We start from the raw sequence: 19,612 nt of genomic DNA on the forward strand, positions 1-19,612 counted from the left end.
ATAACTAGAAAATGGTCATTATGGGTTTCTGAACTACCTCAATTCTTTTCTTCTTCCTGCCTGTGTCTTGGAAGACTTGACAGCTTTGGCCATGGCAATTTCAGGTCACGGATTCTGTGTAGAACACAGGCTAAGAATTTCAAAACGCATTCATGACACTGTGTACACAACTCTTTTAAAGGCAACAAGTGTGCCTTACTCATCTTGGATGCCCATTGGCCTACAACTCCATCTGACACATATCTGCAGCTTGATAATGCTTGATAAATGCATGAATAAGTTAGTGAAAGGAATATCTGACTAGAAAACAAGACCTTTGCCCTGGTTCCACTGAAACTGCCTACTAATAAACTGCCTCAGTTTTCCCACGTAGAAAATGAGGCTAATTCTTGAACTGCGTCCTCCCTGAGGTACTGTGAGAACTGAAAGAGAACATACATACAAAAGTATCTAGAAAACCAGCAGTAGTAAACAAGCGTGATTATGATGATGATTATCAACAACATACATAGGTTAAAATTGTAGACACAAAGAAAGATACTGAATGTGAGATGAAGTAATTATTTTAAAACACTCTTTTGAAGAAGTTTAAAATTAAAATAATTTGCTTACCAAAATAATGTGATATGTTGGAATATAGAGAAATTCATACTGGAAATAAAGAACTGGGGCTAAGAAATCCCTGTGGAAAAGTTAAGTCTTGTGCTTTCATTGTTTTTTAACTTTATAAGACCTTGAAAACTTAATAATTAATGTCTTCTGAATTACCAGGAAGAAACTCAAGTTTTTTTTTTTTATATAGTTAATCAATTGAGCTTTTCCTGGATCTTTGCTTTCCCATTCCAAAAGGTTTAATACTATAATGAATGGCTAAAGATGCTGATTCAACATAAGCAATATGAAAGCATGTATTCTTGTGCTGCCATTGATACTTTCCTTCAAATTCAAACAAACACAGATATGAACTAAGTAGGATGTGTTTGAATTATACTGATCTTTGCACAGACTTATCTTTATGATTGTCAATTATCTCCATTTTTTTTCCAAAAAGAACCACTAAAGCATAAAAATAATTTTGTTTTATTGTACTTTCCACTTGTATAACTTGCTCACATTCAAACTTTGGGTTCCTACATATTTTATAATTTTCCATTTCTTTCTATGTAGATTTTCTCTCTATGATGGGAATAAAAAGCAGCCCCTTGAAAAATACTTAACTTGGCTATTCCCTATTCACTTTTACTCAAAATACTTAAAATATGCAAGGTACTATGGTCACTTTTTATTTTTTTCTAGATTATACTGACTTATATTTTTCAAAATATCCACATTGGTGAGCTTTTCATACATTTTTGTCTCAGTGTTTTAATATAATACAAGCCCCACCTTTAGGGACAGTGCTTGTCAACCTTGGCTGCATACAGGAATCAGCTGAAACGCTTTAAAAATGCCAAGCCCCGGGCCCAACACCCCAAGATGCTGGTTTAGTTGATATGGAGTGTGGCTCTGGTATCAGGGTCTTTTAAAGTTACCCAGGTCAGTCAAGACTGAGACCCATTGCTTTGGAAGTTTACAATCTCGTACAGGAGATTGCTAACAACACAACTAACTGTCAATTTAGGGAGTGCTTACTTGTGCCCAGCAGCCAGCTAAGCACTTTATGTGCATTATCTCATTTAATTCGCAGCAATGTTATGAAGAAAGATTCTGTTACTAATTGCTACTTTACGAATAAGGACATGAAGATTTGAAAGATTAAGAAACTCTCCCGAGGTCCTACCGCTGTTATTGGCTGAGAGAGAACTCAAAGACAACTCTGTCCAACTCCAGAGAAGGAACTCTTCATCACTGACTACCATCATGGTGGAAACTGGGCCATAAGACAATTTTTTTTAAAAAGGCAAGTCAGAGGGCTAGTGAATAGAAGTGACAGAAGGATTAGCTTCAGGGATATAAAAACATTAAAATTAGCAAGACACTGGGAAATGTCCTTTCTCTTCTTAGCCTGATTGTCAGAATAAATTGTTAACTTTCTCAAACTAGTAGCATTTGAGGAAAAGAACATTCCCAGGCAGTGTCCTGGTCTAGCTGCATACCTCTTAGTTGTCATGGACACAGGAAGGAACAATGAAATCATTATTTGACTATTATTTTCTAGTTGCTAGTCAGCATATGATTCTGTCTGTAAACTGCATCTCTGCATTCCCTACAGATCAGGGGAGCTGTCCCTCCTGGTAGTGACAGAATAACCACAAACAAAACAATCCTTCTCAAGGGAAAGCCATCTTTATCTGTCAGTGTTAGTCAGTTGAGAAACAGAGCTGAAGGCAGCTGAAAAAACAGTTTGACTGTTTTAAGTTTACAGGTGGCCTTATAATGGAAATTTTTACACACTGAAATTCCTTTTTTCAAGTTAAAAAACTTTGGACAAAAAAAAGACAAAATTTGGCAGTATTTTAATGCAATGCTTCTAACCAGCTTGCGAAAGCAAAATATCAAATTTTAGTGAAGCTTGGTGAACTAAGCACCCGCCTTCTGGCAAAAAGACCTCAGTTAAGTATTCCCACCCTTTCTGTGCTGAACATTCCTCATGGTTAAAATCAGATCAGCCACACATACCTGTTATCACAGGGCCTGCTATATATAAGACACTTAAGAAAAGCTTTCTGAATGAATTCATGGACACTAGGAAGAATTAATTTTAAAATATTTTTAATAGAAGATTGTATATACAGAAACATAATAATAATGTCAGGATATAAATAATAGGATAGCTGCTTAAAGCCCAGCTGGAAAGTATTTTCGTGTGTGTGTGTGTGTGCGCGCGCGTGTGTTTATTTGGAAGAAACCAGGATGAAAAGAGTAGAAGGCATTTGACTAATAATTCCATAAGCATTAACAGCATGGATTCGATACTTGGGATTCCACAAAAGATACCTGTTGGGCTTTCTCCAACATTTGGGGCAATGAAGCAGACAAAGCCAGTTTATTTTGTAGGTGGCTCAAAACCTTTTTCCTGATTGGCCTATCATAACTTAAACTTTTTTCTGGGGAAAAGGCACAGTTTGAGGCCTATCCCACACAATAAAGTACAACTAATTAAATTTATCAGGTTAGCTACAATAATAAAATTTTTCTAGAACAAAATCAGGGTTTTCAAAAGTCAGATTAGGAAGCTATTGATGAGAGTCAGAAAGTCATGGGGTGCTTTGGTGGGAAGCCCTGGACAGCCCCCTCAGTGAGCATGCTGAACATTGGGGCTGAGACATAGAAAAAATTCAGAAACTAATGAGAAAAGGAGAGATGGTTAATTACAAACTTGGGTAATAATTCTGATTGCAATTCCTGGGAAAACGACTAACGTTTCTTAATCTATAAACCTTTAGTTGTCGATCAGGTGGTCAGTCTCTTTCTCACCGGCACGGAATACGGAAATAACCACATTAAAGAAAGGGTCTTTATTATCTGTATTGATTAATAATACTTGAAACAATTTGCTCCAAATGGTACTTTGCGATTTTAAGATCCCCAAAGTTATTACAAATGAGAAATCTAATAAAATACCTACAAAAGTATTAATGCCCTTCTCTAAAAAAAAAAAAAAAAGTAGGTCTTGAGGGAAGGGAATAACCCAAGTTATTTGATAGGGTGTCCACTGGGATATAAACTGAAAATCATCCCTGTAGGCCCTCTATGGAATATTGAAAATGAAACCTAATGACTCCATTTTGGAAATAAAAATATTAAAAATTTCTGTTGAAAAATAAGATTAAGTTAATGATATCCAGGTTTGAGAACAAAACAAAACTCTACCACCAACAAACAGTTAAGCAAAAATAAGGTTAGGTTTCTAGAAGGTAAACAGAAACATACAGTTTACATTATAAATTGTAGAACAGAATTATAGTTAGCATATATTCATATAGTATGTCACTCATCTATGAAGATTTCTTTAAATTCCTAGAATATGTCTAAATACTTTTATATTTTCCCTTTATGTTAGTAACTAATATTTACTGAGTACTTAGTAAATTCTAGGCACAATGATAAGCCTTCACATGTATCAACCCATCTGACCCTTCTAACAACTTTATGAAGTAGATAGCAATGTATCCCTATTTCATAAGTATAAAGTACAAAAATATTAAATTGCCTTCCTAAAGTAACACACCTAGTGAGTATCAAAGTTGGGATCTAATGCCAGGCAGTAAAGCATCAGAATCCCCACAGGAGACCACTTCCCTTATTATCTCGACTCTTTTCATAAGGTAAAGTGCACTAATGAAAATGGTGCCCCATTTTCTTTCTTTGTCAATAAAGAACAAAAATGAGGTAGATCAATGTTTTCATATATTTTTTTAATTTTAACTTATCTACAAAAAGTTTGCCATCCATTTCTAACGTGAATAATGAAAAGCGATAGACTTCCTTTTTGAATTTACAATATAAAATATTTCTGTGTAGAGTTGCTCATAAGCAGAACTGTGCATCTTGTATTGATTACATGTCAAATAGAGTAAAACCTTGGTTTGCGAGCATAATTCGTTCTGGAAACATGTTTGGAATCCAAAGCACTTGTATATAAAAGCAAATTTCCCCATAAGAAATAATAGAAACTCAGATGCTTTGCTCTACAACCCAAAAATGTTCACATATAAATGATTACAATTGTGTAATATAATATAAATAAAGAAAATACAAAATATAAAGAACAATAAACAAATTAACCTGCACTTACCTTTGAAAACTTTCATGATTGGTGAGGGAGACAAGAGAGAGGAGAGTTATTGTGTAGGACAATAGAATCACTGCTGTCTCTTGGCTCAACTGAATCTTTTTCTGCATGGGAGCCATTGTACATGTTCACAAGGATGTTGACTACAGCACAGTATTAATAAATTCTTGTCAGGGGCGCCTGGGTGGCGCAGTCGGTTGGGCGTGCGACTTCAGCCAGGTCACGATCTCGCGGTCCGTGAGTTCGAGCCCCGCGTCGGGCTCTGGGCTGATGGCTCGGAGCCTGGAGCCTGTTTCCGATTCTGTGTCTCCCTCTCTCTCTGCCCCTCCCCCATTCATGCTCTGTCTCTCTCTGTCCCAAAAATAAATTAAAATAAATAAATAAATAAATAAATAAATAAATAAATTCTTGTCAGATACTGTATTTAATGTAACTGGCAATAAGGCAGCAGAGGAAAGGGTCTATATCTGCAGGCAGCCTGACCTAGAATGAAGCAAAGCATTCCTAAGCTTACTCTTGGATGGAAAAGCAAAGGACTGTCGGTAGGTGATTTCAAGTGACAAAAAGTACACTAGTGCCAGTTGTGGGCACTTTCCAACATTCTGAAAAATCACTGACTTTTGCCAAACATAGTGGCCTGAGACCGAGCATCCAAGCATGAGAGACAATCACTCATAATCCTGCAGCAAGCGAGAGAGACAGAGAAAGAGAAGAACCATTGGCTCAGTTTTGATCATGTGACACTCAGCATCATGTATTATTCATATTGCAATACTTTGTTCATCAAGGTAAAATTCATTAGAAATGAATATTGCACAAACACGTTATTTGCAATCCAAGGTTTCACTGTATTCCATTATAGCAAATCACACTGTTTAGCATTTAAATATAACTTTGGTCAAAAAATAAAAGTTTTATTTTCAGTACAGCTCTGAGAAACTATCACTCCTACATTCCCTCAACTATCAGCAAAATAAGATGCTACGAATGAGTTCAAAGTACTTAGTTTCTTTTTTTTTAATTTTTTTAATGTTTATTTTTGAGAGAGTGAGAGAGAGCACGAGCAGGGGAGGGGCAGAGAAAGATGGAGACACAGAATCCAAAGCAGGCTCCAGGCTCCGAGCTGTCAGCACAGAGCTGGATGAGGGGCTCGACCCCATGAACCATGAGATCATGATTTGCACTGAAGTTGGATACTTAACCAACTGAGCCACCCAGGTACCCCAGCACTTGGTTTCTAAAATAGAAGATATTTTCTTTATCTTTGCTATATTTATGGCTGGTCAGACAGGGGCACACAAGCAAAATAAGTCTCAAAAGACTTTTTGAGACTTTTTGTACTGCTTTGTGGTGAATGTAATTTGAATAAAAATAGATGTATTGAGTGGATATTATCTTCTAAGCACTGTGCAAGGCCTGGAGATACAAAATAAATAAGAGTTGGTCTCTACCTAAAAGGGGCACACTTATTTTTTTCACTATTCAACCTGTTTTTATTAGTCAACATTACATGTTTTTCTTTTTTTTTTTAAGTCCAAATCACATATTTATTTTTTTGATTTTATTTTTTAAATTTACATCCAAATTAGTTAGCATATAGTGCAATAATGATTTCAGGAGTAGATTCCTTAGTGCCCCTTACCCATTTAGCCCATCCCCTCTCCCACAACCCCTCCAATAACCCTCTGTTTGTTCTCCATATTTACGAGTCTCTTATGTTTTGTCCCATCCCTGTTTTTATATTATTTTTGTTTCCCTTCCCTTATGTTCACTTGTTTTATCTCTTAAAGTCCTCATATGAGTGAAGTCATATGATATTTGTCTTTCTCTGACTAATTTCACTTAGCTTAATACCCTCCAGTTCCATCCACATAGTTGCAAATGGTAAGATTTCACTCCTTTTGATTGCTGAGTAATACTCCATTGTATATATATACCACATCTTCTTTATCCATTCACCCATCAATGGACATTTGGGCTCTTTCCATAATTTGGCTATTGTTGATAGTGCTGCCATAAACATTGGGGTGCATGTGTCCCTTCGAAACAGCACACCTCTATCCCTTGGATAAATACCTAGTAGTGCAATTGCTGGGTTGTAGGGTAGTTCTATTTTTAGTTTTTTGAAGAACCTCCATACTGTTTTCCAGAGTGGCTGCACCAGCTTGCATTCCCAGGGGCACACTCTTTGCCAGACTTAAAAAACAAGAAATAAATCCAGTATAATCTTTTAAATTAATCACACACAAAAAAACTAAGGTAATTGTGAAAGGCATCCATGTAGAGTAAAACAGAAGATAGTATGTAAGCATATCAGTGAAAACAAACACAAATAATACTGGATAATGCCTATTTAAAAACACCTACTGAATGGACAGATGATACATTTTTAAACTATAGAATATATAAATCTGGCAGGGTCACATAGACATCATCAACACTGCTTTCTTTCCATATAACTTAGGAACCAGTGTCTCTACTTTTCTTTCTTCCCTTCCCTTCTTTGCTTCTCTGTTACCTTCTAATCCCCAGCACATGTATGTTCAAAACCATAGAAGGTATACGCTAATGCAGATCTCTACAAAAACACGAAGGAAACAAAAGGTCTTGTCCCTCCTTGATGCTTGATCAGGCAAACATGAGACTATATTGCTCTGTAAAAGAAAGTTGCTGATATGCTTTCCAATTTTGATATGATCACATTTCTACTTTCAACTTAAAAGAATATGAAATAAATGTTTTCTTAGGTCAACTAAAAAAGCCCCCACTACTCAAAATAAATCACTAAAGAGTCTTTAGTATTTCTTACACTAAGTATTTTCAATATTCACCTTCTTTATAATTTTCCTAAAATTTCATAGCTATATATATTTCTCATTAAGAGAGAAAGAAATAACATGTCTAATTTACTCATCATTTTTTTATGTTTTAAAACACATGGTCAAGTTACACTGCCATCTTGTGGTTAGAAGCTCATTTACAGTGGCAAGGACTTCTGGAATTTCCATTAATTCCACACAGAATCTATGTACCTAAAAGAAAAAAAAAGTCCTGTTTGGAACTTCTGTCTAAGAAATGCATTCTTTTACATCTCCCTCACTTTCTTACATTAAAGCCAAGAAATGCCAAGAAATGGCATTTTGAGTGGCTGCCCCAGATAGATAAATAAAAAGAACTATGCATTTGGCACTGTAGATCTTGCTCACAGCAGCTTATAATTTACAATTAGTATAATACACACTCTAACCCTGAGAATTTAGAGAAACAAAACTATGGAATCTAGGAGGTTCATTCCCACAAGGTAATCTTCAAGACCTACAAGCAATGAATGTTACATTATGCTAAGCTTATCAACAATTTTTGTTTGATCCAAAACTCTATAAATTCAAAAGCAAGACAACAACAGAGGAAATAAATATTATAGCAATAAAAATAATTGTCCATCCCTCTTATTCACATACATAACCTTGTTTTTCCACACATAGTTAAGAATCATAATTAAATGAAAAAATTAATTCCAAAGTACAGTCCTCCACATTTTTCAAATGCATAATTCTCTATGATCTATGCCAGGCACATGTTCCAAATGTTTTATAATGGTGGAATCTACTTAGAAGTTAACGCACTTCTACATCTACCTTTGTCTGCAGAAAGCTTTTCCTTCTTTTTTTATTTTTAAGTAAATCACCAAAATTATAGGAAGACAGTGCCATCTATAGGTCTGCACAAGGACAGAATGGAGTTCTATTCAGATGTGACTGTCTACTGTGATACAGTAGTCCACCAAATGCATTGCACTAGAAAGAAGTTCCAAAATAACTCTGCTCATTGTTGAGTCTCTGGAAAGGTGCCTATAATTTATTCCAAAGTATTTTATCTCCACAATCATTCTCCAAACAAGAAGAAGAAGAACAACAACAATGGCCACATCAACAAGAACAAAAATAATATTTTCCATAACTGTATTAATCTGATTTTGGCACATTTTATGACTCATAAATAATTATTTATTATTGTTATTTATTAATAATTATGATAATTTTTCAAGAAATATTAGCTCATTGGCACTTCTCCCTCTCTCTCTCTCACATAATGTAAAACTTTTTGGGGTTAATTTTTTTTTAGGTGCCATTCAATTCTATTGAAACATATATTTCGTTATAATTTTTCCAAAGTTGTATTTCCCCCTAGAATAGTCCATTCTAGTTTTTATAGACAATCAACTAAATTCACCCTGCATCTCACCTACAGCTACCAAATTATTGCAAAAGGAAAAACTCAAAACAAACCTATTTTATGCAACTTCAATTCCCTCCTCTTTCACAGCCAGGCTCATTCAGTCTGTTCTGAGGTTGCTCTTTCTTCAGTGAGTCATTCTGGTGTCTTACCTAGTTGTACAGGTTTTAATTAACAATTACCCAAGGATTGGGGCTCAACTCGTTCCTAATCAACCGCCTACAGGGAATGACACAAAAGAGGTAGCCCTGTCAATCCTGACAAAGTCCTCTGATGGGTAAAGTGGAAAATTTTATACTTGTACTATGGCTGACATTTAAAGATCTGGCAAAAACAAGGAAGAGCCAGGTCGCACCAGAGGCAGATCCTGATTGTTCATCAGTGCACAAGTTCCTTGAGCAGCTACAATATTTAACCCAGCCTGAAGGAAAAAAGGTCTTATGGAGACAATACTCTGTATGGGGCTGCTAACCTGGTTTCTCATTTTGTACCCCATGAGGCAGGGTGAGGTAGCGGGTAGGAATACAAACTTTGAAAGCAAAGAAAACAGAGTCTGAGTTCATGTTCCATCACTCACCTTGAACAAGTTTTTAATTTTTCTGAGCTTCACTTTCCTCATCCTCAAGATATTACAAATTAATATCAATCATTTAAGCAAAGTAAGGTGCTTTATACATACTAATCATTCAATAAATGTGAGCACTTAAGATTTATCTTACTGTTTCCTGTTTGTCTGATCTTAATTATTGACTAATTAGGAAAGATCCATATAACCCAAACAAACACCCAGAAAAGGTCAGTTGTAACCCACTAAGTTAACAAAAAGAACGAATGAGAAAGACAACTCAAAATAAGGGTGAGTACAACAATACAACAAAGAGAAAATGGTATTTGATGGTCTAATATTAGTTTCAAAATTTACCTCTAAAACATTACCTTTGAAAATCACTAAGAGTTCACATAACTCTTGATCCCATGATATTTTTACTGTATAAGTTAGAAATCTGAGTCTGCAGGACACAGAGAAGTTGGAAATATCAGGGAGTTACCTGCAAATGGATAATACTGAAGCCAGAGAGCAGATGGGCTTGCTTGGGGAGCTCAGAGTGTGTGGAGCAGAGAATGCCAATTTTTGAGGAAAGGAAAAAAGAGGAATCAGCAAAGGAAACAGTAAAGAAGTGATTGGATATGAGTAAGAAGATAACAGTCAATAGCAGAGACAACTTTAAAGAGAAAAATTGGTCAGAGATGTGAAGTTTTACAAAGAATAGGTAAAATTAGTAATGAAAAGCAGTAGTTAACAGTTTGGGCAGAAAGGGAAAGACAGATATGCCAATTATAGTAGGTTGGAAACCAAGTGAAGAACTTTCCACAAAGGTTGACAATGAAAGGAAGAGAAACATAGGACCATGGCTTGAGATAAGTAACACTAACTTGAGAATTACAACATGAAGAGAAAAATACAATCAAATGCCTGTTGTAGGCTGAATTGCGTCTCCCCCCCCCCGCCCCAAAAAAAAAGATATGTTCAAGTCCTAAACTCTGGTATGTGACTTTATTTAGAAATAGGTCTTTACAAATGTAATCAAGTTAAGGTGAGGTCATACTGGATTGGAGTGGGCCCTAATCTAATGATACCCTTATAAAAAGATGGAAATTTGGACAGACACAGAGACAGATAGGAAGAGAAAGCCATGTGATAACAGCCAAAGAACACAAAGATTGGTAGCAACTACCAGAAGCTAGGAGAGAGGCATGGACCAAATTCTCCCTTGCTGCCTCCAGAAGAAACCAGCCCTGCCCATACTTTGTTTCAGACTTCTAACCTCCAGCACTGTGAGACAATAAATTCCTGGAATTTTAAGCCATCTACTTTGTGGTACATTGTTCAGACAGTCCCAGCAAAGTGATACAAGGGATCAAAAGATAGAGATCTAACAGAATATTTAGAATGGCATAAACCTTGATCACGTCAAAGTATGGAAATAACTGACACAAACAGAATAGTTTAAAACCAAAAGAAAAATAAATTAATAAGAAAAAACAGTTAAAATCTAGAACAGTTAAGAATCCCATAGAAGTCCCTTAACCTAGTTTCATTTATTGCCATTTTAAGATACCATCTACTTAAATCATAAAGATGTTTGAAAATGATATGTGAATCTCTTTTCATTTTGGGGTCCTGGAACAAAAGATAATACATAAATTTTAATGTGTATTTTTTTTAATTTTTTTTAATGTTTTTTTATTTATTTTTGCGACAGAGAGAGCATTAGCAGGGGAGGGACAGAGAGAGAGGGAGACACAGAATCAGAAGCAGGCTCCAGGGTCTGAGCTGTCAGCACAGAGCCCAATGCGGGGCTTGAACCCACAGACTGTGAGATCATGACCTGAGCCGAAGTCGGATACTTAACCGACTGAGCCACCCAGGCGCCCCAATGTGTATTTATTTTTGAGAGAGAGAGACACAGCACGAGCAGGGGAGGAGCAGAGAGAGAGGGAGACACAGAACCTGAAACAGGCTCCAGGCTCTGAGCTGTCAGCACAGAGCCCGACGCAGGGCTCAAACTCACAAACCGTGAGATCATGACCTAAGCTGAAGTTGGATGCTCAACAGACTGAGCCACCCAAGTGCCCCAAGATAATACATAAATTTTAAAAATTATCATGGACCTCTTCCTCAGAAGGTGGCAGACACTTCAGACCTGAAGACAATTTTTTCATTTCATTTACTAAATGATTACAATGAAAGAAAATATTGTTGAAAGAAAAGAAAGTTCTGTTGCAAATATTGGTTGTTTGATGGCTTGAACCCCAGCATACTTCTCTCTCTTCAGAGTTGGACCCTAAGAATATATTTTGTGGCTTATGCTTCTAATATTTATTCATTAGTATAGTCAACAAACATTTCCAAGCATCTACTATGCTTTACCTAAAACACCAGGTTCTCAGTGCTCTGAGATGTTGCAGTCAAGACTGGGAGGGGTGGGCAGTGTGTGAGCAAGGGAGACAAGGAAGGGCTGGTTTAACAAAGTGTTCCTAAGATGTTGTGCAAATACTGATTCACATTTTTACGTCAATTGAATCACGTACCCACATGTTATACATGCGTTTTTAAAATGTCTTTCAGGGATGCCTGGGTGGCTCAGTGAATTAAGCATCTGACTTTGGCTCAGGTCATGGATTCACGGTTCATGGGTTCGAGCCCCGCAACAAGCTCTGTGCTGACAGCTCAGAGCCTGGAGCCTGCTTCGGATTCTGTGTCTCCCTCTCTCTCTGCCCCTCCCCAGCTCACACGCTCTCTCTCTCTCTCTCTCTCTCTCTCTCAAAAATAAATAAAAACATTTTAAAAAATTAAAAAACGCCTTTCAGTGAGGGAAACTAAGAAATCCTTTGAAATGTGGTTATGAGATTTATATTTTGTTCTTAAATGCATATTTTTGAGAACTAGATTTTCTTTAAGAGAGATAAGACTACATTTTCATTGGGGCACCTGAGTGGCTCAGTCAATTAAGCGTCCAACTTCAGCCCAGGTCATGATCTCACAGTGTGTGAGTTCCAGCCCTGCATCAGGCTTTGGGCTGATGGCTTGGAGCCTGCTTCGGACTCTGTGTCTCCCCAGCTCACACTTTCTCCCTCTCTCTCTCTCTCTCTCTCTCTCTCTCTCTCAAAAATAAATAAAACATTAAAAAAATTTTTTAAAGGTCTTTCAGTGAAGGAAACCAGGAAATCCTTTGAAATGTGGTTATGCAGTTCATATTTTGTTCTTAAATGTGTATTTTTGAGAATTAGATTTCCTTTAAGAGAGATAAGACTACATTTTCATTAAAATGCATCTCTTAAAGGTATTTTATAATTAATTTGAACAGTAGAGTTGTTTCCTCCTATGTGGTTGAAATAAGGGGAATTTTTCCTCCCTAATTACCGATAATGGGTTCCAGCCTCCCTCTGATGTGTCATAAAGGCTCACCTGTTTCACTACAACCTGCTATTTATTATCAAACAATTGCAGTTTCCCAAACCCTGAAGTTCCAAAGGTGCCATTTATCCAAATCACATGTGTGCCTCCTTTGCACCCATTCTAATGGGTGCAAGAATTTTCCTTGATAAAAATTTTAACCTTGATTACCCCCCGGTGCATCGACCCTTTTATTACTTAGTCCAAATTAAAATCCAGAGGACTAGTACACATACTGCCTATTAAGGCACTTCTTTTAACTGTGTTTTAACTATTATGGGTTAAAGCAAGCAAAAGTAGAATTCTTGTGAAAATGAATACATATATATATTATATATATATAATATATATATGTATGATATACAAGACCAGGAGTTTAAAAAAAAATACATTTCAAATTATCCAATACCATTTTAATTACCTTTTAGGTTGAAAGCCTTGACTCTCTCCCCTCAGTATAATGCACATTTTATATATACTCTCAATAGCTAATTTCCCAGAGACCTATCCATGAATCCTAGGGTTCCTTCCCCCTAAAAAAGGTTTCTCCTTTCACCTTGTCATTTGACCCCTTGAAGGTGATTAATGAGAAACTGCACAAAGTACTTGAACTGTGTCTAGTACAAAATTGGAAAACCTGTTTCCAGGATAGTTTGACTAAATAATTTCACCGAAATATCTCCAGGAAGACACACAAAATAAAAATTGTGATTGGAGATGTGATGGGGGTGTGCCTACAAGATACAAGGAACTAGGGTGCGGCTGGTGAGGAGCCTGGAAATTCTGGGAAGAAATCAGTGTCCTGCATGCATGGAGACCATGTAAATAATATAAGAAGGGGAAATTCTCTAGGAAGTTCTCTGAGTAGCACTTGCAGACTTCTGAGAATATAAGATTCTGGGAGGTAGGAGGAGGAGGGTCCTAGAGATGTGCAAAATAATTCAGTGGGCAGGGCCTAGGCATGCTCTCTCTCAGGAGGGAGCCTGACAAGCTCTGGGAGAGCAAGGTCTCTCAGGAATCCAAGAGGACTTGCCAAAACCCTGGAAAATTCTGATGTTAGAGGCAAAAAGTCCAGTGGGAACTTGGGGAGAATTACCATCTGAGTGAGCCTAAAAGGCTTCTACATTTCATGTGAAGTAAGAACCCCATGAGCTTTGGAAACACATGGAAGAATCCAAACTGATAGTTAAGGAGAATGGGAGGGTCTGAGATAAAGTTGAGTTCCTGGCCCCAAGGAAGACATGTGCATAGAAGAGAAACTTCCTGGAGCCCTGATGGTGAGCAGACAAGGGAATGATGTCTAATACTGAGGCCCAGGTACCTTGGGAACTCTAGCAAGCTTGGGGGAATTCTGTCAGTGTTGCTGTCAGGTTTGCTACCCGACATTTGGTAGTAATAGAAAAAGATGTCCCTTCTCCCCCAGGTGGATGCATCTCTACTCTAGGATACATGGATTATGAATCAGCATGGGCTAGATTTCAGCTCTCACTTGCTCCAATGGCCAGAGCCCTTTTTTTCAGTGTACAACCTGCCCAACTTCACATACAGGCCCTGAATGGACTGGGAATTTCTTTTAGCTAAAAGCTAATCTTGTGCCCATACACATGAAATTGTTTAGAGAGAACAACCTATCATTTAGCAGAAAGACTACAAGAATGGTATTTGTAGATACAAGAACTCTTTTAAGGGATATAAATTAAAGAGATATAAAGACAATAAGGGATAGTAGACTTGATTCGATCTCTCCAAATTCTAAAAATGTCTGATAATGTAAATGATATTTTTCTGGTGCCTCTCCTATCCTGATTTCCTACAGAAATGGTTGCATGCTTGAGCAACCATAGGCAAATTAACTAGGCCCTCTGTAGGTCAGTTTCTTTATCCTGAAGTTGTGGTGAGGATTAAACACGTTGATCCATTTAAAGCTAGAACTGGATCTAGCCTTTAGTATTTACTCAAGATATGTTAGTTATTTGCACTATTCACATGTTAATGAGAGTGTTGAGCTGCATGAGGCTGTAGAGGCCATCTGGACAACATTCCTTCAGAAAACACTTTTCGAGCTAGGCCTTGGAAAATGGGTAGAATTTCAATAGCTAGAGAAAATAAGAGGAAGACATTCCAGGAATTGGGAATAAAGGTGGAAAGGTACAGGTAACATTCAAGTATTTAGCAGAAACTGAAAGGCATGTGTAGGAGAGGAGTGGTAAATAAGCCTGACAGCTAAACTGGGGGCACATAATAAGGCTTACAGAATTCATTCTTCTCTCTCTGGTCAGCAGTGAAAACCAAGAATGTTTTAACTTGTAACCCTCTGAAATCTGATTCCCCTCTATAAAATCTCTTTTCCTCAAAAGTCTTTTAATGCAGGGCATCTAAAACTGGAAAGTGCAAACAAATGACTTGAGGTCCTTCCTATAATACAGATTCTGATATGGCAGGTCTGGAGTGAGGTCTGAGACCCTACATTTTTAACAAGCTTCCAGGTGCTACCATGTCTCTGCTGCTGCTCGTCCACGGCTCACCCTTTGAGCACCAAGGGTCTAATCCAATGGCCTCTTCTCACTCTCATCCTTACCACCTCTGCAGTGTTTGGCCTTGCTGATTTTCCTTAAGTTCTCATCATTGGCTTCTATTCTTTCACGTGAAACTTATGCAATTACTTGAAGCTGAAAATACAGACTAGAAGCCTTCTCTGTAAAACTTCAGTACATACTGACTTGTCCTGGGCATAGCTTTCATCACATAAAACAAAGTTGCCATTGGTAACAATACTTTTACATATACGCTATAGCTACAAGCTCGAGCCCAATCTTTAGATGTATAGTGTCCAAGCAAGTGTAAGTGTATCAATCTCTTTGGTTTTTGAAATGCAAGTATCACAAACCATCTTTTAATATAAGACAGACATATTTTGTTATGAAAAACATCTATTGCCTATTTCATAATGTGTCTAACTTCTCTGGAAAATAAATCTCCCCCGAAATCCCCATGCCCACTGTGGCCCCACCCATCCACATGGGCACTGGCTACCATTTATTGGTGCAGAGGTGGGCCCTTATCCAAAACTGGGTCATCTTGAGTCTTTCCCCCAGGATTTTACATGAGAAACGGAAAAAAAAAAAAAAAAAAAGCAAGTTAGTCTCTCACTATCTCTATAGAAGTGAAGAGAATGTAAATTCAAGAGCTGTTAGGAACCACATTCTGTCATGTGGATGGCAGAGCAGAAAATAACAGTACAATTGTAAGAAAAAAAAAGATTGATAGGGGCCCATGGGTGGCTCACTCAGTTAAGTGTCCAATTTTGGCTCAAGTCATGATCTCGCAATTTGTTGAGTTCAAGCCTCACGTCAGGCTCTGTGCTGACAGCTCAGAGCCTGGATCCTGCTTCAGATTCTCTCTCCCCCTCTCTCTGCCCCTCTCCCTCACATGCTCTGTCCTTCTCTCTCTCAAAAATAAATAAACATTAAGAAAAAAATTTTTTAATAAAAAAGTCTCAAGGTACCACAAGAGCACAGGGAAATACCTCCACAGTATGGCACACTGACAACCTTGAGCATCTCCACATAACCTGTGGACACGGCTAGGCCACAGACTGATTCGAGTCTTGGCAGAATGCCCAATGATTTCTTCTGGTCTAAGGGAAGATAAGCAGCCTGGTGAGGAAGAGCAGAGAAGCTGTTTCTCCTGTTATCTTAGGGAAGACTACCATGAGGCCATTTCTCATGTATCTCCCTAGTTTCAGTTGAACTCAAGACTTTCCACCTCATTCCCACTTGGGGGAAGCTGCAGCCTTTAGTGTAAGTCAATAAAACTACTTGGCTGTGGTTCTGAGGCACCTCCTCGACAGTAGAGTGACCCGCTGCTCATACCATCTACCAACTGGCATCCTCAGTTTGGTGTTGCCCATGGAATAAGGGACACAGGGAACTGACACCACCATATCACTTCCTTTTCCTGTCTAAGTAATTAGCTATCTGAACCCGTTTGGGCATGTTTACTCCTTACCAGGCAAATCTATGGAAATATGGCAAGCCATCCTAGCAGCTGTATTAGTATTACTGGTGACCCTACTCTTCGCCACGAACCTGCTGCCTTGGAAATGTTTAACCATTTGACAACGTGAGGAAAGGTAAAGGATGACTTCCTGAATTCTCCTCAGTGCTCTAGCTCCTGATTCCTGTCTCTTCCAGGAAGGCATCCAGACCTTGAATTCCAAGAGATTCCCTGGTATTTCTGCAATAAACTTCCCCAGCTTTTTTCCCCCTTAAGAAAGCCAAAATGTATTTTTAACCTTTACCCTCAAAAGGTCATATAATACACACACAGAGGTGCCGCATTTGATGACATTATCAGTAATGAGAACTTTAGCGCTAGAGATTCAAACGCATTTTCTACATTTATTAAAATTCCATATCTCTTGTATATTAATTTCTCTTTGGCCCTTTACCTAGTATATGTAATATGATTAATCTGCATTTATTAAAAACCAGTAAATATAAAGTTTTATGAAAATATCATTGCCTAAGTAGAAAACACGATCTCCTTTCACTATGATGAAAGTGTACATTACTTTCAACATTTATCAGTGATTCCATAGTACTAAATCTATAAATCAACCACACTATGTTTAATTTACCTTACACATATACTAATTTTCATTCATATTAGTTACAACTATAAGAATATGATGGAATCACACATTTGTGCCAAATATTTATCAACCAACAAAAACATGTAAGTAGGTTACAGTTTGACCCTTGAGTTTAGCTGTGTCTAAGATCTAGTATGATCATCTAAGCCAATATAGAGATGCTTCTGAATCATTAATTAGAGATTAGGATGTTCACCAATGTGCCTTACTCTCCCATTCGGACAGCTAAGTTTTCTTTGATCAGGGTCATGGACTCTGAAATCAACCCAGTCAGGGAGAGCTGGCAGTCTGGGATATTGTGGAATTTGACCCGGTAACTAAATTGGTGAAAATTCATCGTCACTTCTGGGAAAAAACTAAAAAAGCAGACAGTGTAGCCACTGACATCATAATTATGGATGGACAAAGCATAATCACATATAAGAGATGTATGCCTTGATGGTCATATTAATGAAATATCATCCTTATAAACTGTACAGACCATGATTGATACATGTGGTTGCTTGTGGTACTCCTGAGATGCAAATAGTTCACGACATAATGATAACTAGTCATAATTTGTAATAGGCCTTTATAAAAAGTCCAAGTGTATTTGAGAATAAATTTTCCTAGTTGACGTTAAACATTAGACATCTAGTCACTCTCTCCATATGATTTACTAGAGTTACCATGGTATAACGTCTTAAGAGAATATCTACACTTACAAAAATGTTTTATGGTGCTGAGTGAATTGTAGTAATTTATAAATTACTTTATAAATTTAAAATAAAAATGTGTCACAGCTATGAAAACTTAAATTTTCAATCAACTCATGATTTATATTTTAAAGTATCTTTAAAACACATCCACACAACATAAGCTCATGGGTTCTTATTTTCTCTAGCCACACTTAGTAATTATTTCCATGATTAGTTACAACAAATTTTTTCTAGTTTTTTTCCCACAACGTAACTCTCCATAAATCGTGAACCCCTTATATCAAAGGTGTTTATGTGTGTTAACATATGCATTTAATTTTAATATGCCTATTTAAGGCACGAATAGCCCCCAGCAAGCACTCTCGGCACTAAGAAGACCTGTGGAGTGCTGAGGTACACACTCTAATGATGGAGGCAGGAGTTATGTAAGATCTGAGTTAGCCCAGAAGCAAGAGGCTGCAAATGATAGCAGAACTAAGGCTGACGCAAGCTGGATCGCTTCAAGTCAAATAACCAGCTAGGAATCAAGGCCTCCTCCAAGTTGCAGGCCTTGGGGCTGCCTAGCTTGCATTTCAGGCTGAGGGCACAGAAGGCGGGGCAGCCGAGAGAGGCGGCGCGGCGCGGCGGCGACTTGACCTGGGGCACCGGCCTCCCACCGCCCGCTCCCGGCTTCCTTTGCTCTGGCCCTGGGCGGGCTCAGGCGCTGTGCCTGGAGCTCTGCATTTAGACGGGAAACTTCGGACGCCAGGATTGTCTGAGAAGTTTTCCGACACGCTAAAGGAAAAGCGACTGGCCCCTAGCGGGGCGGCCTTACCAGCGGAACCACCGGCCAGGATCTGGCGAGAAGCCTCTTTCACGAAGCCGACCTCGGGCTTGGCGGACATCTTCGAAAGTCCGGGACGACGGAGTGGGCCGAGATGAGTGGGCGAGCTCGCCGGCCTCGCTGCCGACCTGCACAGCTTCTCCCGATCGAGAGAGCCGGGGCTGGGCAGTTCCTTGCGCCGACTGAGGCTGCAATCCGGCGACTGCTCGGAGGTGGAGGCTCAGGGCGCACACTCGCCGCCGCGTGATGTGCCGCGGGTCCGAACCTGCCCGCTGCACCCTTTCAGGGGCGCTCTCTCGGCGCTGCGAGGCTTCCTGGGCTCCGAGAAGGACCTCGGGGGAGAAAAGACTCGCGGATGGGGTCGGGCTGGCTGCCGCGGTGAGGCGGGTTTGGTCTCCTAGATTGGCGCCCACGCGCTTCCCTATCGGGAGCCGCCTGCGGTTTGTCAAGCTGGACGTGCTGCCTCTGATAACGCAAGTAAAGAAGCGTCTTCGGCCTAGCGGCCCGG

The 19,612-nt window shown here is 38.6% G+C and overlaps 1 protein-coding gene across 2 annotated transcripts in view; it reads right to left on the reverse strand.

Moving 5' to 3' along the window:
• Positions 1 to 19,202, reverse strand: part of SLC25A21 (solute carrier family 25 member 21) — a 484,023-nt gene extending 464,821 nt beyond the window's left edge. For both annotated transcript variants that reach the window (XM_058738860.1, XM_058738859.1), the window contains exon 1: positions 19,096 to 19,202. In XM_058738860.1, the coding sequence (XP_058594843.1) occupies positions 19,096 to 19,165 (70 nt within the window). In that variant the 5' untranslated portion in view covers positions 19,166 to 19,202. The remainder of the gene's footprint in view (positions 1 to 19,095) is intronic.
• Positions 19,203 to 19,612: the final 410 nt, after the last annotated feature.

This window comes from Neofelis nebulosa, chromosome 7 (assembly GCF_028018385.1).
Source record: "Neofelis nebulosa isolate mNeoNeb1 chromosome 7, mNeoNeb1.pri, whole genome shotgun sequence".
Taxonomy (NCBI): Eukaryota; Metazoa; Chordata; class Mammalia; order Carnivora; family Felidae; genus Neofelis; species Neofelis nebulosa.